This window comes from Pristis pectinata, chromosome 5 (assembly GCF_009764475.1).
Source record: "Pristis pectinata isolate sPriPec2 chromosome 5, sPriPec2.1.pri, whole genome shotgun sequence".
Taxonomy (NCBI): Eukaryota; Metazoa; Chordata; class Chondrichthyes; order Rhinopristiformes; family Pristidae; genus Pristis; species Pristis pectinata.
Genome location: NC_067409.1, coordinates 12,522,859 through 12,547,042, shown reverse-complemented (window position 1 = coordinate 12,547,042; position 24,184 = coordinate 12,522,859). Strand labels below are relative to the sequence as shown.

General features: G+C 39.9%; 1 protein-coding gene across 1 annotated transcript in view; it reads left to right on the top strand.

Annotated features, from left to right (window-relative positions):
- Window positions 1–24,184, top strand: part of LOC127571029 (histone-lysine N-methyltransferase 2C-like) — a 355,346-nt gene that overhangs the window by 112,877 nt on the left and 218,285 nt on the right. Inside the window, 2 exon segments of the mRNA XM_052017016.1 lie at window positions 18,809–18,944; window positions 22,796–22,999. Coding sequence (XP_051872976.1) covers window positions 18,809–18,944; window positions 22,796–22,999 — 340 coding nt within the window.

Here is a 24,184-nt window from a genome sequence, read left to right as displayed (position 1 = left end):
TCATTGAGTCCTGTGGATTTATTGGCTTTCAGTCCCATTAAAATCTCCATTCCATTTTTGCTAGCCAATGCTAATTTGTGAGTTGCTTATTCATTTAATCAGTTTATCTCCACTTTCTCCAAGAGGTTTTTGTGTCTTCAGTGAAGACAAAGAGAAAATGTACAACTTCTCTACACTTTCTTATTTCCCAGTGTAATTTCTCCTTTCTCAGTCTGTAAGTGACTCGAATTAACTTTTTCTAATTTGTATGTCTATGCAAAAGAAAATATGCTTCTATAGCCTTTGAAGTTTTTTTTACAAGCTCCCTTTGTCTCCTTTTCATTTCTGACGCAGGATCTCTGACCTCAGGTGTTAACTCTGTTTCCTGTAGATGCAGCCTTGCTGAATATTTCCAGTATTTTCTGATTTTTAAGATTTTATAGTGCTTTGTTTCTTGATAGCGTGCTGTCAGAAGATTGTGGGCTAAGGCTTGATTTGCTGCCTTTTCTCCTCCTGAGTGGATGCTAAAATGATTCCTAGTTTTTAAACTTTCTCTAAATTTTCAAATGGTCTTTGTTTACTTTTGAGTCATAAGTATATGATACCTTATCAGAGTTTGAGGGTAAGTAGCAGAAGAACAGGCAATGAAAAGTAAAACAGGAGGGGTTAAGGGGAATTGATCAGACTGGTTGAAAGGTTACAAGGGAATTGGTGTTGGGAATACTCAATCGCCAATTGAAGTCAAGTAAAAAAAGATTTGAATGGAGCTTAAAGTCAGATATGAGATCGGTTTGGCCAATTAGAGTCAGTCATACAGCATGGAAATAGCCCATTCTATGATTTTGAATCCTAAAAGCGACTGATGCCAAAAACATGATTAGAATGCAGAAAGGTAAATATCATGGGAATTATTTAATTCAGATCACAACAAAGACACAGTTCACCCTGTTCAATTTGTTGTCTGATGAAAATGCTTTGTTTTGTAATTTGAAATTAGTTGGAGTTAAGGTTAACAAACCTTTGAGTTGTCATTCACTATTGAAATAAAATTGTTCTTGAAATTTGCTGATTACTGAGTGTCATTATGAAAATGCCTTGAGTAAAAAATTTATATTTGGAGAATATTTGAATTGCAGTGCCAATTCAAATTATGTGCCTTGGATGTTCATTTTGAAAAAAAAATGGTTGGTTTGCTAAAATGAATGACTATTTCTTGCTGATCATACCCTTTTTTTGTTCCATGAAATGAGGCCCATTCCTTGATCTTGGACTGATCCTGAAAATTTTAGGTTTATCATTTGTACTTTCCAGTCTGTCCGGTCTTTTACATATTCCATGTCTGATATCTTTGCTTTTCATTCCATACTCGATTTTCCTTTATGCTTTTCAATGGCTTTCCACAGATTTCCACAACTATCAATGCTCTGCTGTTTCTACATTTCCATTAAGGACCATATCCCGTCCCCATACCCTTGTCTGTGTTCTCTTCCCGTTTTTAGGACTTGATTTCTGCACCAGAGGTTCTGAACCTCTTGTTTTGCTTCAGTGAACTATGCACCCATTTCTATAGCTCTGTTTTGTTTTATCTGGCACCTTGACTGACCTTTTGGAATGAACATTTACTTTAAACAACTTTGGTCTTTGGCTGTCTTTTTGTGGAAGCAGGACTCTGAGAAGAGACATCTCGTTAGTTCAGATTGGACCACATTGGCTCATCTTCTGTGTGTATTGATGTGCTGATTCTGCGTTTCTAACAATACGTTCTGCGTCTGGTTTTGATTTCATTGTGTTTCCATGTAGCCTTTTAATCTGTTATTTTACTTTCTTTTGAAGGGCTTTTATATCTGTCCAATACACTTTCACTGCCTCATTTAGCCAGCCTACACTCATTTCAATACATTTTTGCTGCCTCAATGAATTGAGCTTTGTATTTAATTCACTAGACTTCGCCTCTTCTTCTAGCTGTCAGTTCAAAAAAAACCTGAACCTCTTCTGTCCTCGCCTCAGACAAACAATGAAATTTTGGACTTTTATTATAAAGATTCAGGCTATCTGTGTTTTTGTCTTTACTGTTTTCTTAGCTTCCCTTAACCTATCGGGCTTAACCTTCCATCATGTCCTCTGATGCCCTGATCCTGAATTTCCTCATTCTAGCTGTTCTGTCACCTGCCTTATTCTCTCAAGCTCATTTTTTTTGCATGAGCTCCACCTCTCGTTACTTCGATTAGGAGCTAATTGTTGACCACGCAGCTTCTCTTCCTAAGCCCCATGTTAGCTGTGATACTCTTACGGTTCCCTCTTCTTCTACTCCTTCAGTTTTGCTGTCATCACCTCTTTCCAAAAATATTTATCAATCTCTGCTTGCAAACTAATGCTCCATCTTCAATATCCCTTTCTTAGTACTCCATTAATTTGTGGTTTTCTAAACACCCTGCACCTCTATCCCACAGTTCTATTTTAATTTCTCCAATCTGATTCCTAACCTGACACAATATAATAAAGGTCCATCACAAATAGACTTCAATGTGGTATATAATCCTTTAGCAATAATATTCAAATGCACATCAGTTTCTAGACATTGGCATTTTGCTCTATTCTGACATCACCTTTTGGGACCATTCCACTCTGATTTTTTTCAGTGTTTGACTGACATCAAATATTGGATGAACAAGGTATTCTAAGACAATCTGAAACAATTGTCTTTGGTTCCTACCACAAACTTAATTTTCTGTTCAGCATTTACCTTCTATGAACTTGTCTGAAGCTGAAATGAGTCGTGTAATCTTTTTTGCAACCCTCATCATGTGTTTGTCATACTTGTTGAGAACACAGCCTTGTCTGCTTCATATCAAAAGCTATCCATCTGTTTCCACATCCATAACACTGTTTGACTCTACCACAACTCGATTCACGTGCTGAAATACTCTAAACTTATTCCAGTGACATTCTGATTGACCTCCAGTCTTCCTTATAGCAGCATGTGTTCATCTACCTTTATCTTAACTAGCTCCAAGTTTAGTTCACCCATGTTAACACCTGCTCCAAAAACAGCTGTATTTTGAAATCTTCCATCATGGTACCTCTTCCAGCTTGTAAGCCGACAACATATTTGTACTATTTTCATTCTTATAAAGATGCATATTCCTGACTTTTAATTGTTCCATTCACAGACAACAATGCTTTTAAGTGCCTAGGCATTAAGCTCAGAAATTCTCCACCCCTCTACCTCTTCATTAAAGTTGCTTAAATCGTCTCTTTTGATGCCTTTGGTTATCTGTTCTGATAGCTATTTGGCTTCGTGTCGACTTTTTGTTTGTAAACTTTTGTTATGTTCCTTGGGATATTTCACTGTGCAAAAAAGCATAATTTCATTGCAAGCTGCTTTAACAATCCTGACACTTCTAATGCTTTGTTTCCATAGAACAATACAGGCCCTTCGGCCCACCATGTTGTGCTGACCTTCAAACCACTCTTAAGACTCTCTAACCCCTTCCTCCCACATATCCCTCTATCTTAAATTCCTCCATATGCTTATCTAACAATCTCTTGAACTTGACCAACGTATAAGCCTCCACCACCACCCCAGGCAGCACATTCCATGCACCAACCACTCTGGGTGAAAAACCTCCCTCTGACAGCTCCCTTGAACTTCCCCCTTAAAGCCATGCCCTCTTGTATCGAGCATTGGTGCCCTGGGAAAGAGGCTCTTCCTCTTAATATTTTGTATACCTCTATCATGTCTCCCCTCATCCTCCTCCTCTCCAATGAGTAAAGCCCTAGCTCCCTTAGTCTCTCCTCATAATCCATACTCTCTAATCCAGGCAGCATCCTGGTAAATCTCCTCTGCACCCTTTCCAACGCCTCCACATCCTTCCTATAATGAGGCAACCAGAACTGGACACAGTACTCTAAGTGTGGTCTAACCAGAGTTTTGTGAAGCTGGATCATTACTTCATGGCTCTTAAACTTGATCCCACGATTTATGAAGGCTAACATTCCATAAGCTTTCTTAACTACCCTATCCACCTGTGAGGCAACTTTCAGTGATCTGTGGAGATGAAACCCCAGATCCCTCTGCTCCACTCTACCCAGAATCCTGCCATTATCCTTGTATTCCGCCTTGGAGTTTGTCCTTCCAAAGTGTACCACCTCACACTTCTCTGGATTGAACTCCATCTGCCACTTGTCAGCCCAGCTCTGCATCCTATCAATATCCCTCTGCAACCTTCTACAGTTCTCCACACTATTCACAACACCACTGATCTTTGTGTCATCTGCAAACTTGCCAACCCACCCTTCCACCCCCTCATCTAAGTCATTAATAAATATCACAAAAAGTAGAGGTCCCAGAACCGATCCTTGTGGGACACCACTAGTCACAGCCCTCCAATCCGAATGCACTCCCTCCACCACAACCCTCTGCTTTCTACAGGCAAGCCAATTCTGAATCCACACGGCCAAGCCTCCCTGGATCCCTTGGCCTCTGACCTTCTGAAGAAGCCTACCATGTGGAACCTTGTCAGCCTTACTAAAATCCATGTAGACCACATCTACTGCACTACCCTCATCAATCTTCCTGGTCACCACCTCAAAGAACCCTATCAGGCTAGTGAGGCAAGATCTCTGCCTGTCCCTAATCAGTCCATGATTCTCTAAATGCTCATAGGTCCTATCCCTTAGAATCCTTTCCAACAGCTTGCCCACTACAGACATAAGGTTCACTGGTCTATAATTCCCTGGACTATCCCTACTATCTTTTTTGAATAAGGACACAACATTTGCCACCCTCCATTCCTCCAGTACCATTCCTGTCGACAACGAGGACTCAAAGATCCTAGCCAACGGTTCAGCAATCTCCTCCCTCGCGGAGCAGCCTGGGGAATATTGCGTCAGGCCCCGGGGACTTATCTGTCCTACTGTTATCTAACAGCTCCAACATCTTCTCTCTTGATATCTACATACTCTAGAACATTACCCTTAGCAACACTGTCCTCAGCGTCATCAAGACCCCTCTCCTTGGTGAATACTGAAGAGAAGTATTCATTGAGAACCTCACCCACTTCCACAGCTTCCCACCTTTGTCTTTAATCGGGCCTACCTTTACTCTAGCCATCCTTCTGCTCTTCACATAAGAGTAAAAAGCCTTGGGATTCTCCTTAACCCTACTTGCCAAAGCCTTTTCATGTCCCCTTCTCGCTCTCCTCAGCCCCTTCTTAAATTCCCTCTTTGCTACTCTATATTCCTCACAAGCCCTGTCTGATCCTTGCTGCTTACATCTTATGTATGCTGCTGCCTTCTTCCTAACTAGTTTTTCGACCTCTCTTGTCACCCATGGTTCCTTCACCCTTCTCTGCCTCACTGGGACAAATTTATCCCTAACATCCTGCAAGAGATCCCTGAACAACGACCACATCGCCATAGTACGTTTCTCTTCAAAAATGTCATCCCAATTTACACTCAAGTTTTCACCTTATAGCCTCATAATTCGCCTTTCCCCAATTAAATACCTTCCCGTCCTCTTTGCTCCTATCCCTGTCCATGACAATTCTAAAGGTTATGGAGCAGTGGTGTCTGTCCCCCAAATGCTCACCCACCGATAGATCTGTCACCTGACCCCGTTCATTACCTAAAACTAGATCTAACATGGCATTCTCTCTAGTCGGCCTGTCAACATACTGTGACAGGAATCCGTCCTGGACACACTTAATAAACTCTGCCCCATCTAAACCTTTGGCACTAAGCAGGTACCAATCAATATTTGGGAAGTTGAAGTCTCCCACTATAATAACCCTGTTATTTTTGCATCTTTCCAAAATCTGCCTCCCAATCTGCTCCTCAGTATCCCTACTGCTACCGGGGGGCCTATAGAATACTCCCAGTAGAGTAACTGCTCCTTTCTTATTCCTGACTTCCACCCATATTGACTCTAGAGGATCCTTCTACATTATCCACCCTTTCTGCCACTGTAATAGTGTCCCTGACCAGTATCGCCCCCCCTCCTCCTCTTGTCCTCTCCCCCCCCCCCCCCCCCAATCCCTTTTAAAACACTGAAATCCAGGAATATTCAATAGCCATTCCTGCCCTGATGTCAGCCATGTCTCCGTGATTAGCCACAATATTGTAGTCCCATGTACTTATCCAAGCTTTCAGTTCATCTCCCTTATTCCTGATGCTTCTTGCATTTACATAAATGCACTTTAGCCCATCCGCCTTACTACTTTTATAGCCTGTACTCTTGCTTCTTCTTCCTCAAAGCCTCTCTACCTGTTAGATCTGACTTTTCCCCATCCCCTTCTTCCTCTGACCTACTCCTCCGGTTCCCATCCCCCTCACAAACTAGTTTAAACCCTCCCGAACCACCCTAGCAAACCTGGCTGCGAGGATATTGGCCCCCCTCAGGTTCAGGTGTAACCCGTCCTCCCTGTACAGGTCCAACCTTCCACCAAAGAGATCCCACTGATCCGAAAATCTAAAACCTTCCCTCCTGCACCAACTTCTCAGCCATGCATTTATTTGCCATCTCCTCCTATTCCTACCTTCACTGTCACGTGGCACTGGCAGCAATCCTGAGATTGCTACCCTTGAGGTCCTGTTCTTCAGCCTTCTGTCTAGCTCAATAAACTCACTTTTCAGAACCTCTTCCTACCTATGTCATTGGTACCAACGTGAACCACGACTTCTGGCTGTTCTCCGTCCCGCTCAAGAATCCTGTGGACCCAGACCCTGGCACCTGGGAGGCATCATACCATCTGGGATTCATGCTCACTGCCACAGAACCTCCTATCTGTTTCCCTGACTGTCGAGTCCCTTATCATTACTGTCTTCCTCTTCTCCCTTCCCTTCTGAGCAGCAGGATTGGTCCCAGTGCCAGAGACCTGGCTACTGCTGCTAGGCCCCTGCAGGTCATCCCCCTCAACAGCTTCCAAAGCGGAAAACCTGTTATTGAGGGGAACAGCCTCAGGGGTCCTCTGTACTATCTCCCTGTTTGTTTTCTTTTTCCTTTTCTCTCCCCTGACAGTCACCCTTCTATCTACTTCCTGGACTCCAGAAGAACCTGCTCTAAGGTTTCCTGCTCCTGCTTTCTTTAAGAGCTGGCCTACTTTTAAATTTAATTTTCTGGAAGGTTCTACGGCTGCCTGAGGTGACAAACCTGTGTATTTCCAATTTTGTTAATTCATTCTAAGCCTCTACCTAAATTATTGGAAGAATTTTAAAGGATTGCTGCTGAGTTGTGGACTAGACAGATAAAGTTGGTCTGTGACCAGTGGTGGTCTGCAAGGATCAGAGCTGGCACTTCTGTTTGCAATACAGGTGACTCCTACTTTACGGAGGAGTTGTGTTCCTAGAAAACTGTCCATATAGTGATTTTCTATAACATGAACCACCCTCACCCTGCCCCCCCTTTTCCCATGTTATAAGTGAAGATGTGTTCCTATGGGATGCTTTTCTCTTGCACTAAGTTATTTTATCAGCGAATGACAAAGTGACCCATTGCTGTTATTTAATAGCTGAGGCCAACTTTAAACTTAAGGGATTCGAGGATTGGGGTTTATGGGAGAAAAGTGGTGTAGGAGTTCAAGGGGTTAATAGATTAAACTGTGGTGTCAGTGAAAGTGGATTAAAGACCGAGGGATTACTTTAAGGAGCTGGCCATGGCTATTGTGGCTCTTCACAATGTAGCACACTGATAAAGTCCTGAAGAAGGGTCCTGACCCGAAACGTTGACTGCCTACTTTTCTCCATGGATGCTGCCTGGCCTGCTGAATCCCTCCAGTATCATAGTGTTTTCCATCTAGATTTCAGCATCTGCAGTCCTTTTTGTTTCTCTAGTATTACTGCTCCACTGCGAAGTCTCTTTAAGGATGCCCACTTTGAAGAAGTTTTCTTCTCTTCGACCGTCCTGAAGAAGAGTCCTGACCCGAAATGTTGACCGCCTGCTTTTATCCACTGATGCTGCCTGGCCTGCTGAGTTCCTCCAGCGTCATTGTGTTTTTCACACTGATAAAGTGCCTCACAGATGAAGAGTGCAGCAGCGTTGCACTCCGAGTTGTCAGTTCACATGTTCTTAGACTGGAGGGGGCATGACAAGGGAGGGACTCTGCTGTGATTGCCAACCCAATTGACACAGTGTTGTACCCGAATCTTATTGAGTGACTAAAAATTAAAATTGTCAAAATTTATTTCTTTTGCATTTGTGTTTACTTTCTTCCCCCCCCCCCCCACCCCACATAAATTATTTTATTCTATAACTTGTTTTTTTTGCGTAGTGATTTTGTCAGTTCCATAAGGGTAAATCTCCATTGCCCAAACGGCTGAAATGTGGGGGTTGTGTGCATATATCAATAATTTGGATGAAAATGCAGGATATAAATCACTTAGAAATATGAGTGGAGAAATAGCAGATGGAGCTTAATCTGAACAAGCGTGAGATGATTCATTTTTGGAGGTCAAATGGAAGAGGAGAGAATAGTCAGTGGCAGGGCCCTGGGGAGCATTGATGTGCAGAGGAATCTTGAGACCCAAATCCATAACGCTCTGGTGGCAACTCAACTGGATGCAAAGGTAAAGAAGGTGTATTGTATACTTGCCTTTGTTGCTTGTGGCATTGAGTACGAGTTGGCAAGTTGTGTTACAGCTATATAAAACTTTGTTGGGCCATGTTTGGACATGTGCAGTTGTAGTTGCAAAACTAGAGGAAGGGTCTGGAAAGAGTGCAGATGAGGTTTACGAGGACTTTGTCTGGATTGGAATGTCCTTGTTGATACTTGCCAATTTTTATAGATGCACTACAGAAATCATGTATCTGGATGCATAACAGCTTGGTATGGCAACTGTTCTGCCCAAGACCGCAAGAAACTGCAGAGTTGTGGAACAACTCAGCACATCATGAAAAACAGTCCCTCTTCCATGGATTCTGTCTACCCTCCTTGCTGCCTCAGAAAAGCAGCCAACACAATCAAGGACCTCTCCCACCGTGGACATTTTTTCTTCTCTCCCCTCCCATCGGGCAGAAGATACAAAAGCGTGGAAGCACGTACCGCCAGGCTCAAAGACTACTGCTTTTCCTGCGGTTATAAGACTATTAAATAGACCTCTTGTACAATAAGATGGACTCTTGACCTCACAATCTACTTCATGTCATGTTCTTGCACCTTATTGTCTTTCTGCACTGCACTTTCTCTGTAACTTGAAACACTTTATGCTGTATTCTGTTACTACTTTTCCCTGGTATTACCTCGAAATACTGATGATCTGAAATGATCTGTATGGATGGCATGCAAAAGTTTTTCACTGTAACAGTGAAACATGTGACAATAATAAACCAATAGCTTTAAAGAGAGATTGACAAACTTGGATTGTTTTCTCTGGAGCATCAGAGGCTGAGGGGTGATCTGAAAGAAGTGTATAGAACTATCAGAGGCATTGATGGGGTGGATAGTCTTTTTCCCAGGGTGGAAAATGAGAGGGAGTGAAAGTTTAAAGGAGATGCACGAGGCAGGTTTTTTGAAGAGTCAAGTGTACATGGAATGCATTGCCAGGAGGTGATGGAAGCAGAGACGAAAGTAACATTTAAGAGGCATTTAGACAGACACATGAACAGGCCGGGAATGAAGGAATATAGACCACGACGGGCAGGCATATAAGATTATTTTAGCTCATCATGTTGGTGCAGACATAGACCTAGCAACTATCACATTTTTCCAGTACACATCCTTGGAGATATTACTGTTCATTGCTCCAATCTAGAGAGGTGATTAGTTTGCTTGATGGGATTTGCCCAGAAAAAGGTCATTAGGGGGTCTGGGATGGGTTAAGCAGATGGTAAACCAGTGGAGTGTCTGGAATGAAAGTTAGATACCTTGGAAATCGCTGAGATGGAGGTCAAAAATGCTGGGAGTGGCTGAGAGTTTGGGAGTGGATGGGATGATCCAGCTCATTGTGGTAGAAGGGAATCCACAACATTGCAATTTAGGTAGGGTATGACTTGTTTCTGGATTTCTTTTGTTTAGCACTGTTAGCAGCAAAGTTAGCACCTATTTCCAGTACCATTTGGGTTATTCTTAACTTGGCTACTTGTTGTAATTTACATTTTTCACATATATATATGTTATAAATAAAACTTTGTTTCAAGACACATTTGATAGACTTCACGTTTGTACTGTATGTTTTTTGTTTGTGCTCTCCCTTCCATGGACCCTCTCTACACTATCTGCTGCCCCTAGAAGGCGACTAACCTAATCAAAGACCCCTCCCACCCTGGAAATTCTCTCTTCTCCCCCGCCCCCAAAATTGGGCAGAAGATACAAAAACTTGAAAACACGCACTATCAGGCTCAAGGACAGCTTCTATCCTGCTTTTATAAGGCTATTAAACAGACCTCTTCTACGTTAAAATTAAAGATGAGCTCTTAAACTCGCAGTATATCTTGTCATGGTGCTTACAGCTTATTGTCCACCTTCACTGCAGTTTTTCTGTAACTGTAACCATACCCCATATGCTGCATTCTGTTATTGCTCTTCCCTTGTACTACCTCAAAGTACTTGTGTTTTGAAATAACCTGTATGGATGGCTTGCAAAACTAAGCTTTTCACTGTATCTCAGTACATGTGACAATATACCAACACCATTAAATTCACCACTTTAGTACTCTGTCTCAAAGGTAAATTTATAAACAAAACATATAATGGAAATACCAGAAGTACTTATCAGGTCAGGCAGCACCTGTGGAAAGAAGTAGAGTTGAGTTTTGGATCTTTGTGGTGCTTTGCTAAAGAGATTGGACAATAACTAAGAGGTATTATGAATAAAGGGTGATTGAGATGAGAGATTGACTAGAGTGATAGAAAAGAGCTGTTCTCCAGTGAAGTTGATTCAGGTCACCCTTTAGTGCAAACCTAGTGATGGGTAGGATGGTAAAGAACAGTTGATGCAGAGTGAGGTGAACATGTTAGAGTTGTAGAAACATATAGTTAGGCTCCAGCTAGAGTACTGTTTACAAATCTGGTCATCACACCATGGGAAGGATGTTTGTAACATTAAAGATGGTGCAGAGGAAATTACCGTGGATCTTGCCAGGCTGGTGTTCCTGAAACAACAGGGCTGGAGAATTCTAGTTAGGAGAAGAGGTTGCTAAAGTAAGGGCTGAGGGGAGATTTAAATTAGTGGCATAAAATTTAGGATTCTCAATAGGATCAATTAAAAGGACCCATTTCCCTTAGCAGAAAGATCAATACCTAGGGGATAAAGTAATATGGAGTCCAGTGGTGGTACTTTTATAGGATTTTAGTGCAGTGAAGGGAAAAGGTGTTGGTCTGGTACTTCTGCTTGGTGAATTAATCTAATAAATAGAGATATGATGGGACCTCGTGGAATGTGCATCACATGCTAAGTGGAAACTGGTATGCTGAACAATCACAGCTGCAGAAAGTGCCATTAGCTGGAGAAGCTTGAGTTCTGAATTCTGGAGTTTGAGCTCTTTGTGGATGTGGCATTTCAGGCAATGGTCACCCTGCACTCAAAACTGCCAGGGCAGACAAAAAAAAACAGTAAGTGATGTTTCCGGAGACCACTGCAGGCAACTTGTCCTCTAACTGATATTCATTTCTGAATACTGATTGGGGAGACAGCTTCCTTGGAGAGTGTAGCTACAGTCACAACCTGTACAAGGATGGAGGAAGATAAAGAACAATAGTACAATGGAATATATACCTGTATCCCTTCATTAGTGAATGCCATTTTATTATTATTTTAAATTTTTATTTTTTATATATAAATAAAAAATTTTATTAGCATCTTGAAAAATGCATTAAATGTATGGGAGAATTTGCAGAAAATTGAATTTCTGTAAGTCAGGTCATTTGTAACCTGGGGAGCCCCTGTATATTCAGATTAAAGGATCGTTGACCTAAAATGTTTCTCTCACCAGAATACTATCTAACCCACTGAGTATACCTGTTATTTTGTGTTTTAAAGTTCATATTTCCAGCATCTGCATTTTGTTTTGGTTTTCAATCATGATACATTGCCTCTCTGGTGCCAGACTTAATATTATTGTGTGACTGCAGAATATTCTGGAGGGGGAGGGTGAGCAGCCAAAGGCAGGATAGGAGATAGTCCTGTAGGCAGATTTTGAATTAGAAGTGATTATGAAACAGGACTTCAAAGAATGGCAGGGCCCTGGGGAGTTTTGGAACAGCGAGACCTTGAGATACAGGTACATAGTTCCCTGAAAGTGGGAATACGAGGAGATGGTGGGGAGGAAGGCATATGACATATTTGCCTCCGTTGGCCAAGGCATTGGTTATAAAAGTTGGGACGTCATATTACAGTTGTACAAAACTGCATTTGGAATTTTGTGTGCAATTCTGGTCACCACACAATAGGAAGGACGTGATTAAGCTAGAGGTGGTGCAGAAAAGATTCATGAGGATGTTACCTGGATTGGAGGGCTTGAGTTATAAGGAGAGACTGGATAACTAGATCTATTTTCCTTGGAGCAAAGGAGAAAGAGAGGTGACATGATTGAGGTGTACAAAATGAGATAAGGAAAATTGGTTTATTATTGTCACATGTACTGAGGTACAGTGAAAAACTTTTTGTGCCATCATATAGATCATTTCATTACAATGGTGCATTGAGATAGTACAAGGGAAAACAATAACAATGCAGAGTAGTGTTATAAGACAATAAAGTGCAAGGCCATAACGAGGTAGATTGTGAGGCTAGGTGACCAATGTCTGTTTCCCATGGTGGAGGTATCTAAGACTAGAAGACTTGGGTTTAAAGTGAGGCTGGAGGTTTAAAGGAGATCTGATGGATAAAATTTTCACAGAAAGAGTATTAGTATCTGGAATAGTTGCTGGAGGAGATGGTGGAGCAGGAACGGTAACAGCAATCAAGAGGCATCTTGGCATACTGGAATGAATGAGCAGGGCGTGGAAGGATATGGTATTAATGCAGGCAAGTGGAATTAGTATAGATAGGCATGATAGTTGGCATAGGCACTGAGCTGAAGTGCCTGTTTCTTTGCTGTACAATTCTGACCATGTTAATCTGGATTATTGAGTTTCATGCATTTATAAATATTGAAATGCAAAGACAATTCGGATACTTCCATGGTTGGAGAGAGTGTGCAAGAGGGAGTGCTTCGGATTCATGATCGGCAATGTTATAAACACTTTAATTTCATCTGTAAATTTCATTCTTTAGTAGTAATAAATCTTCTCCTTTGATCCTATACTATACTTAACTTGACAGTCATAGTTACTAGACTAAGTGATGCCAATGGCACCTCCCAATCCCTTGACTGCCAGCAAGAAGGGACAAGCTTGGAGGTGCATTAGAATACCACCACTTGCAGTTTTCCTTCCAAGTTGCATTATTGTTCTGACTCAGAAATAAAATGTTGCTGTTCATCATTGCTGCTTCTAAACTCTGGAACTCCCTATCCAACAACACTGGGCATCTTCATTAGATGCACAGCAGCGATATAAGATGACTCATTACCAGCTTCGAGGTTAAGTAGGGTCGGGCAGTAAGTTGGCCTTGCCCACATATCATGAAATCCACATAATTGTTGCTGCCTGTTGACACGCAAGGCAATGGAACGGTTAACTGAGGTGGCTGGTAATTTTTTTAAAAACTTTATTTCAAAAGATCCTACCATAGTGTCAGTAATTTGGGTTTGGTGGAGAAGGGGTGTGGAGTGCCAACATGTTGTGAATGATACAGGACTCGACAGAATTCAGGAAGACAAAATGGCAGAATGGATGTGCTTTTGGCAAATGTACTTCAATATAGCTAAGTGTGGGGCAATTTATTTTGGTACAAAGAATTTTGAAGTGTCAGATATGAGAAAATAGAGCGAAAGAATGGAGAGATCTAAAAGTTAAAGCAGCATTTTTAAAAAATTGGTGAATAAAGCTCTGGATTCATTTCTAAAAGAATGGAATTGAAACACGAGTTACTCTAAACTTGTATGAGCTTGATTAGGCACTATTTGGATGATTATGAACTCTTCGGTCTCCATGTTCTAGAAGGATATGGAGGCACCAGAGAAGGTGCGACCATTTGTTAGAATAACATTAATATGGATATGGGTGCCAGTTGAGATCTTTAAGATTATAAAAGGGTAGATGGGGAAGTGATTCTACTTGAGATTTAGACCCAAGGCTACAAATGGAAATTAGCAACCAATACATCGCACAGGGAATTGGGGTGAAACTTGATTAGACTGTGGTTAGCAAGTGGAACATCTACCATGGGAAGTAATGAAGACAAATAGTGAAGATTTATTCAAGCAGGAGTTAGAAAAGCTCGTGAGGAAGGAAGGATTAAAGATATCATTGAAGGCAACTAGATGAAAAAGGAATGTGTAGGGCACATAGACCAGAATGGGCCGGTTTGTCTAGTTGAATGACTTGTTGCTCTGTGATAAATTCTTGCAACATTTGGAACATATTTTCTAACCTGAATCGACTAATCGTCAATTATGTAGATAACTGGTGGTATTTTGTTTCTTGCTGGAGGGTGGCTAGATCAGTAGAGTCCCTTTGAGACTGCTAACCTTCCATCCAGTGGCAAATTGAGTTCCTTGCTGATTTCTTGCCATTGGGAGCTTGATCTCTCAACCATTGTATTGATGGATGGCTTCCCCTTTACTAATCCAAGTTTTGTTAAAAATAATAAATGCAAGTTGATTGCTGAGTATGAAGTCTATCAGAGGTCCAGTCTGCAGAACTAGTTTGGGAATTCAGTAGACAGTGAACAATACACATTGTGACATCAAACTATCAAAGCATTACAGGCAGGCAGTCGGACAATCCTGCCTATGGCCTCTTCAGTATTTTTTACTCTGAAATAAAATGTGCTAATTGGCATTAGGTGCAAAATACACCATCAGATTTAGTTGGAAGTTTGACAGTTCCTTTAGTTGTTTTGTCCTTGACACGTTTTGCAAGCTTGAATAGCAGGAAATTGTGGTAATGAATTGCTTGATTACTTGTCTCAGGAACTGCGTCCTCTACAGTAATGATTAAGGTAAACATGAGCAAAATAGAAATCAATTCTCTAAACATTGGTTATGTCAGCTGTTTGTTGTAACCCAAGTGCCATGAAAGATTCCTCTTAATAAGTATTAACTGGAGCCAAATTGATATTTAAAAAATTGCCTGCAGACATTTCAATAAAATTTGAGTACTCATAACATTTTCAGTCTCTGGTGTCTTGAATATATCTTCAGTTACTTATGGAGGCTCCTACAGAATTAGATTTCTGTAATTGACTAACATTATGTAGTTCAAATTTTAATTGCGGATTTCTAAAACACTATTTTCTATACCATTTTGAATACTCAATGACATCTATTGATCTGAATTAATGTTTATTTAGTACATCATGGAGCAATTGTAATAATTGGAGATGTACTGTAGAAATGTCTGAGAAATTTTTCTTAATTGTTTCAATTGTTATTTATTTATACTTATTGGTAACATTTCCCATTGCCTTTCTGGATTTTGATTTTGCCGTTTAATAGAAACTAGGTGCAACATTTATATGTAGGAACTGTGAAGTGTAGTGTTGCATGCATGCAATTTTTGGCAATGCATTTGGAGAATCTGCATGTGAAAAGCTTGGTTATGTTCAACAAAACTGAAGAAATAGTGTATCTTCAAAGGTATTTGGAGAGCATTGATACGAGTACCGTGAAAACCAATTCTAGCATATTGCTTATATGGCTCGAGGTTCCAATACCATCCTATCTGAGTCTTCTAAGAGGAAAAAAATGATAAAAAATTACATTAATGAACTGCTGCGTCTTGTACAGAAATTATTAGATAATAAGGGCATTGAAATGGGGCTTCAGGAGCACATATTAGTGGATTAGTAATTGGAAATGCAAGGTTGAATCCTATCATGGTAGCTGGGAATTTAAATTCAAGTAACCAAACCTATTTGGTTCACTAAGGGTTCTTTCAGGGAAGGAAATCAGTCATCTTAACCAGTTCTGACCCACCAATTGACTCATAACACCACTCTGAAATGACTTAGCAAGCCGCACTGTTTAGCAGCCTCATTGTGATGGCATATATCTTAGCGACATCCACATTGTAAACAATTTTTTAAAAATGGGCTCGATTGCTCTATCAGCTGATGAGGATTTGATGGGTGAATTGGATTGATTATGAGAGTCAATTGGCTTGTTGAACTTAGAATAATTGAAAAGGATCTCGGATGGAATGAGCTCATTAATGAAATACTTCCATGCAATTTTTTCCCTCCCTATGTTGACAAAATGTAACATTTTATCTTGAGGGCCCCTGAAAGGCACTAGATTAAGAACAGGTGGAAATTAGATTTTGAGCTACATTTGCCTCTGATAGTCGATCTCAACTATCCTCAGGCAGTTTAGTGTGTCCCACAAATACTTCTGTAGGTCTGAAAGGAGTAACCCTGTAGGATAAATGTGGTTAAATTGCTCCTAGCAACCAAAGAGTGCTTTATTGGCCATTCATTATTACATGAAAGCTCCTCTTGGCTTATCGTTTTAGGAAGGGAAATGCTACTCGCACATATTCCAATGCATTTATTTTTTTAAATCCCTTAATACAAATTTATCTATTCTTAGTAGTACTACAATTGTACAACCACAAGTGGCAGAACATTAAGCATGGGTTTAGCAATTGAGTATGTTTAGGTTCGTCTTCCTTTCTCTAAATGGAATATAATTTTCGACAGACTACATATATTTATAAGGGAATGTTGAGTATAGTTCATGGTAGATTAAATATGAAGGTGTAGCGGTTGCTACCGCGATGCGAAAATAAAGCCGTTAGCCTGTGAACTGTTGAACCAGACTGATTTATTTTTGCGCCTTCGCGGGTCTTTTAAGGAGCGCGGTTCCCCGCCCTCTGAACTTGGAAATGACGTACGCACTACGTCATCAACTTTTCGCGCGCGCAGGTTCTCCCGTCGCTCGGGGAAGACGAAGGCCCAGCACCACCTTGGGCCTTGCCTTTGCAACGACGCGCACCCCGACCGCCGAGCCGGTTCGCTTGATCGGACGGTGAGTTGCTACAAAGGAATAGCAAATTAACTGTATTAAGGAGGAAAAGTATGGATAGGAATGTTTGCTTTTATCTCCCTAAAACACAAACTTATTTTTAGTTGCTTCAATTTAATGGACAGAAAAGTAGGGTGGCCAGCGTAGAAGATTCTGCCCAAAGTTTTCTGGTTTCAGCAAGCAATTTAATACATTGTAGATCGAGAGCAATCCCACAGAAAATTAGATCAGTCAATATGATTTAGAATAATTAGGCCCTAGTTTATACATTTTCTTTTTTCCAATAAGTTTTGGTTGCCACCTGGAATTTCAGATGAGTTGTATATGACACTGTATAAACAAATACATTATTCCATGGTCACTGAGTGTACACTGGATACTGGAATTCTTGGAAATGGCTATGTTATAAAGGCCTGCTCTTTCTACCGTCTGAGTTTTGTGTTCTAGTTAAACGCCAAAATTGGAAATTTAATCATAGTCTCATTACAAGACAATTCAAATTCCTGCTGCTCTAGGTTGTATGCATGTGTGATAAGTACATGAAGGGATTTAACACAGCTCCATTGGAACTGTAATGTATAAATGGTAAAGTTAATCATATTTATAAAACAAACGATTTAACTGGGAAGAGTGTTATAGCTTCTGTTGACATTTTCAATGGGAGGGAGCTGCATGGTTATCTACATAACTACAGGGTGAAGCAACCTGTGTCACTACAGATATCAACTAGACAGTGGCATTACTCTTAAAGGGAATTACCAGAATGGTCAACCCATGAGGGAAAGCAGATTTGTATAAGTTTTGGTTTCTGTATGATATAAACATGGATGTTGAATATTTTTCCCCCAGGAAGCATACATCAGATTGTGGAAAAAATTGTGAATAGGGTGTTTCCTTCCAATAATTTTTGAATAAATTTATTCAAGTTCACTCCCCATGATAAGTGATGAGAACCATTCCAAAGTTCTGAAGTTGAGGGTTTTGCTTTTTTTGGAGGTGATACTTAGCGAAGAAAGGACAAAATAAAAAGTTTAGATAAGGCCATTAATAGATCAGAATAACACAGCTCATCTTAAGGCTATTTTTTTTGATTGGCCAACTGAAAAAAATATCTTATAGAAAGACTTATTTTTCCATCCTCAACACACTGGAAGATGTTTTTCATTGTACACAATGCACAACCCAATATATTTTGTTGAAAAATTTGTAAGAGTGCCTACAGAGCGGCTGTGTGGAAAAAGGTAATGCATCCATCATTACATTTTACATTGCATCCCACCAGCCATGTGCAAAAATAATGTCTTTAAGGAGCTAAATCCAAAAGGGCATGATCCATGCTATTCAACCTTTTGACACTTAGGCAGCTTCTGTTCCTTATCCTCTGCTAAGTCAGGTTGCATGTTAAGTTTAAAAATGATTGAGGTCCAGATTTATTGGTGGATTAATGTCAGTTCACAATACTGAGCTCTGTTAGCATCAGTATGAGATGCATATAAATTAATTGGATTTAAAATAAACCTTTTGATCACTATTCCTTTCCACATGTTTTCCACAGAAAGCTTTTGAAACCACATTCATCGGAATTACATGTTAAGATGCATTTTCCAATAGCTGCAACATATTTAGAATTAGCATTGAGGCAAGACTTGTATAAAGAAGAAAATATGGATTATTAATATTATCAAATTAATGTATAATTGGCAGTATAAGAAATAATTTGGGGTTTAAATTTGAAGGTTAAAAAGCTTTGTTTGTTTACTTCAACAGAAGCTAAAGATGACTCACTGGAGGAGGACATCCTTACAGAAATGGAGACCAATGAGCAATCACCTCTCTTGCAGCGCTCGGTATCTGATGAGTCTGCCAGCTCCATAGCCTCAATCAATCTCAATACAAAAACCAGGTCAGAACATGAAATGCTGAGTCATATTCTCTTGTGCTACATAATGAGAAATGCTGGTAAATGGCTTCCAGTTGAATGCAGGAGCACTGGTTAGAGCAGCCAGAACTATTTGCTGCAAGGCATCAAAACACGTAGCTTAATTTGAATAGAGAGGCTGGATGACTTCAGCTTGTGCAATTAATACCACGTTGATTTGTTAACCCTTTATGGGTTTCTAGAATGCAAATGGTTCTGAACTAAAATTCTAGAAATACATAGTGCACAAATGTTATCTTCTGGCAGAAGACTAGTCACTCATTTGCATCTTGGGTTGTCAGGATGAATCCAGTGATTGGTTTATATTGGATTCTGAGCTCTACCTCTGTTGCATCTGATGAGGTTAAAAAATAGTTGTCACTATTCTCTCCCAATCCAACCCTCAATCTGTCTCTCTACAGTTAACCATAATAAGCTTGCTGTTTTTATCATATTGCAGCAAGTACTTTATTTGTTGTGGAGATCAATTAGATTTTTAAAGTTTTAAATTAAGAAATTTCTCTTTTGAAGTGTATTCTAGAAGTGTTTGTATTTAAACAAAATACTTGAGAGGCCTTTCATTAAGTGCCATACTATAGGAGATCTTGGAGCCGGGGAGGAAATACCGAGCAACAATGTGAAGAAGGTTGGTTGTGGGAATGGGAAATTTTTAATCTTGAAGATTTTGGAGGAATTTTTGTTAAATTCTGAGACACCTGAATTGTGCTGAGTTTTATTGTTGGATCAGAGCAACTGTTTGAGGTGTTACAATGTGTATATAGAGACATTGGATATATGAGTGTCGTAAGGGTCAGAGAGATGTAGCACAGCCTTTCAACCCACCGAGTTCGTGCCAACCATCAACCACCCATTTACACTAATCCTATAATAAGCCCATTTTTTATTCTCCCTACATTCTCATCAACTCTCCCAGTTTCTACTCTTCCTACACACAGTAGCAGTTTTTACAGTGGCTAATTAACCTACCAACATCCACATCTTTGGAATGTGGGAGGAAATGGGAGCACTTGGAGGAGACCCATGTAGTCATTGGAGAATGTGCAAACTCCACACACAACCTGAGGTCAGGATTGAACCTGGGTCTCTGGCACCGTGAGCCAGTGGCTTTACTAGCTGCGTCACTGTGCCAGCAACTAGAAACATAGAAAACCTACAGCACAATTTAGGTCCTTTGGCTCACAAAGCTATGCCAAACATCTCCCTACTGTAGAAGTTACTAGGCTTACCCATAGCCCTCTATTTTTCTAAGCTCCATGTACCTATCCAAAAGTCTTTTAAAAGACCCTATCGTATCTGGCAGCCCATTCCAGGCACTCACCACTCTCTGAGTGGAAAAAACTTACCCCTGACATCTCTATACCTACTCCCCAGCACTTCAAACCTGTGTCCTCTTGTATCAACCATTTCAGCCCTGGGAAAAAGCCTCTGACTATCTACACGATCAATGCCTCTCATCATCTTATACACCTCTATCAGGTCCCCCCTCATCCTCCGTCGCTCCAAGGAGAAAAGGCCGAGTTCCCTCAACCTGCTTTCATAAGGCATGCTCCCCAATCCAGACAGCATCCTTGTAGATCCCTGCACCCTTTCTATGGCTTCCACATCCTTCCTGTAGTGAGGCGATCAGAACTGAGCACAGTACTCCAAGTGGGGTCTGACCAGGGTCCTATATAGCTGCAGCATTTCCTCTCAGCTCCTAAATTCAATACTGACTAAGTGACTCAGTAGTGAAAAAAAGACATAACATATATATAAACTTTGTTTTTTGCAGATGCCATTCTATATGTACCAGATTGAAATCTACATGTCAGTTTGTTACTGGAATACTATTTGCTGAATTATTAGTAATGCCAAAAATTATGACATTTTTGCAGTGTGGCAAGATGGTGCGCTTAGGCGTTAATTCTTTAATTGCACTTTGTGCTCACTGAGCTATATTGGCTCCAAATTTGCCAAAATCAACATTAATATGTCCATCTCCTCTGAAATCTTCCTAAAGTCATTCCCCTCAATGATTTCCATAGTACTGTCCAGTCCTGCAGCTACCACTCCCTGTCACGCCTGACCACTCGGTATGCTTTCAAATCTCGTCCAAACCTTTCCTCCCAACACTAGCAGTAATATCCTGCAGTCTTAAACTCTCCATTAATTCATTCCTTAAAAATTTACCCATTTGACCACGTTTAGCCAACATCATGATAAATTTGCTTTTAGTTCAGTGTTCATTTTCATCATTATATTCCTGTGAAGCACCCTGGGGCATGTTATAAAGTTGTTCATGTAGTCTGACTGTGCCAATGAGCTACTAAAGATTTCATTCCTGTGGATTATGCAATGCATTTTAAAGTCAAGTTGTGAAATCTGCATTAAATTTCTTAATCCCCTATTTAATATCACAAATTAAACACCTAAATTAATTAGAATACTTTTTTTAAAACTGCATTTGGGTAGATGCTTTGGGGTTTGACTCTGCACTTGCAAACCAGAGGCTTTCAGTAAAAATGCCATTGTGGCAAGATATGTAATTACATTTTTAACAAAAAAAAATCCAGTATTTTGAACTAAATTGTATGCTGCATCATTAACTCTTAATGCCCTTTAAAATGGCCTAGTAAACCACTCAGTTGAACAAACAATAGCTGCAAAGCATGAATTCACCATAAAAAGTGCAGTGGTTCATTCAGCGCTGATGTCTGGCCCATACTTCAGGAAAAGCTTAAATATACAAAAAAAAGTCAGAAGAGTGAACATTTGGAGAGACTGTGAATGCTTTAATTGACTGTACATATTCAAATGTTCTGTTTTCATAATTATACACTAGTATCTTGTTGTATGTAATGTAGCACTATGATTACTGATGTAATACATTAATTAGTCTCTCCCTTGTGGCATTTGCAAATCATATTCTGTAACTTGATTTTTCTTTAGTTCCCCAAAGCATTTTGAGCAAGCTTAATGTATTTGGAAATGATTTGTTAACAGTTCCTCTGATTAAATAGTTTATTTGCCTCATTTTTCTCATAAAACTTTCTTGAATTTCTGGAAAATAAAATCCTCCCTCTATAGGAAATGTACTTTTTTTTGGCCATCAAAAGTAACCTTTAAGGGTTTGCTTAAGCTGTGGAAGAATCACTTTGATTTATTTGGATTACCTTGCATCATTTTACCCAATTAAGAACTACATCTTTGTATGTGCCGGATGTTGTTCTGCTTCCTCATTCCACCAGTCAACATTACAGGGAAGGCATGAAGGGATAGATTCCCAAAAGACTCCTGTTTAATGGCCTCAAATGGAATAGTTCCTCTGTGAGGCCAATTTTAAACAAATTCTTTTTCCTTTGTCTCTAAAATTGAGATTCCAAATACTGCTATTCCTCAACACTGCTATGTGAAAACGTTAAATGATTGTCTACGAAACTAGGCATGAAATGATTTTAATAAAATTGAATGGCTTTAATCCTGCTATTAAAACGTATTCCATTTTATGTAGCAGTTTTTTGTCAGCGGTATCAGTTGTGAACAATAAAAATAGCTTGCATATGTATCGTTCCTTGAATATTAAAAATGTGGGAATATAAAAAGTGGGAGAACCAGTTTATTTGTTATGTATGACGCCTGTAGTCTTCGAGCTTGCATTTGACATTTAAAGAACTTCCTCAAAAATCTGTGACGATTTAATTAGATGTTTTATTTTTCCTCTGCCATATCTTGTGAAGTAGCTATTTTGTGAAGAAATGGGGTTGTGGTGGGTAGGGTGGAGTAAATAATATAATTTGAAATGTAATTGGGGGCAAAACATTTTGTTCTCCTTGCAGCAATGAACAGCTCTGTGCCTTGTGCTATTGTGGTGAGCGGAGCTCACTGGGGCAGGGTGAGTTGAAAAGATTCAGCCCAACTCCAGATTTCACTGCATTAAGAAAGAGCCCATCTCAAGCAAAGCAAGACAGTACTGACAATTCAGAAGATAGTAATGACAAGAGTCACAAGCAGTGTTCCACTTCACAAAGGCCACAGAAAAAGTGAGTACTTTGTTCAGTTTTTTTTGTCAAAAGAAAAATCCCTGTCTTTGTGTTTTTGAACTTTTCAAAGCTTTCTGAATTCAGAATGTGTAGATATTTTTACAGTTCTTATTCTGGGACTATATTTGTAAATGTTCGTCATGTCAGCAATATTGATTCTTTTTGCTAAGCATGGCATCTTTATTCTTTTCTGCCTACGTGTAACACTAATAAGAAGTAGGAGAGCATGTCTGACATTTTTCTCTTCCTTCATTAGTCTTCAAGGCACTTGAGTATTACAGGGGTTCCATAGAGGTAGGGTGTTCCCTTCAGTTCAAGTGCAATTCATCATCTGAACTTAATGACTTCTGTTGTCTATTCGGTTTTGTCCTAATAGGAAAGAGAAGTGGGGATGGAGAGCTGAGAATGGATTTAGGTCCAGCCAGATGGCCTGCTAATGTGTGCTTTGCAGCAGGAATCTATTGATAACAAATGGAAGCATCAATCCTGGACAACTTTACTCCCTCCCTGCCGTGGATGCTGCCATAGATGAAAGTAGCTAACAGCTGCCAACTGATTTGTGCTAACTTGCCATCTTAACTTAAAACATGCTGTACTGGATTTTGATTAAAATGAATGCCATTAATGAGTAGTTTAAAAAAAAAATCAAATATTAATAATGGAAGTAATAACTCACTTCCATTCTGAAATAATATACTCTTCAATATTTTGAATCCAGGCTTGTGTCTGAATATTTACAGTTAAAATGTGTTGGCCATTTCTGTTGCTATACATGTGTGTTTATGAAGTTGGTTGATGGGGTAGTGTGTGGAAGGTGCATCAGGCTAGGATTAGACAAGTTTGATGTAAGGTCAGTAAGTTTGTGAAGGTGCTATGTAAATGCAAGTTAATGTCCTGTAATTTTTGCTTGGTTGTTCACCCCTCACTTGCTAACCGGCTCTTAACTGGAGCGGGTCTTTCAGTACAAACTAACAGGTGATGGTGATCAGACTATTAAAGTGCTTTGAGAGCTGGTTAACCCACTGACCACATTCCAGAAAGGCTGAAAAGCTGTCAAAAGCATAAATGTTTGTAAATATCTGACATTCACAAGTGCAAAAGAACTATTAAATATTAAACATAATTTAAAATGTGTAATACATTAGAAATTACGTCCAATGTAATCCAAAATGTTACAGTACACTT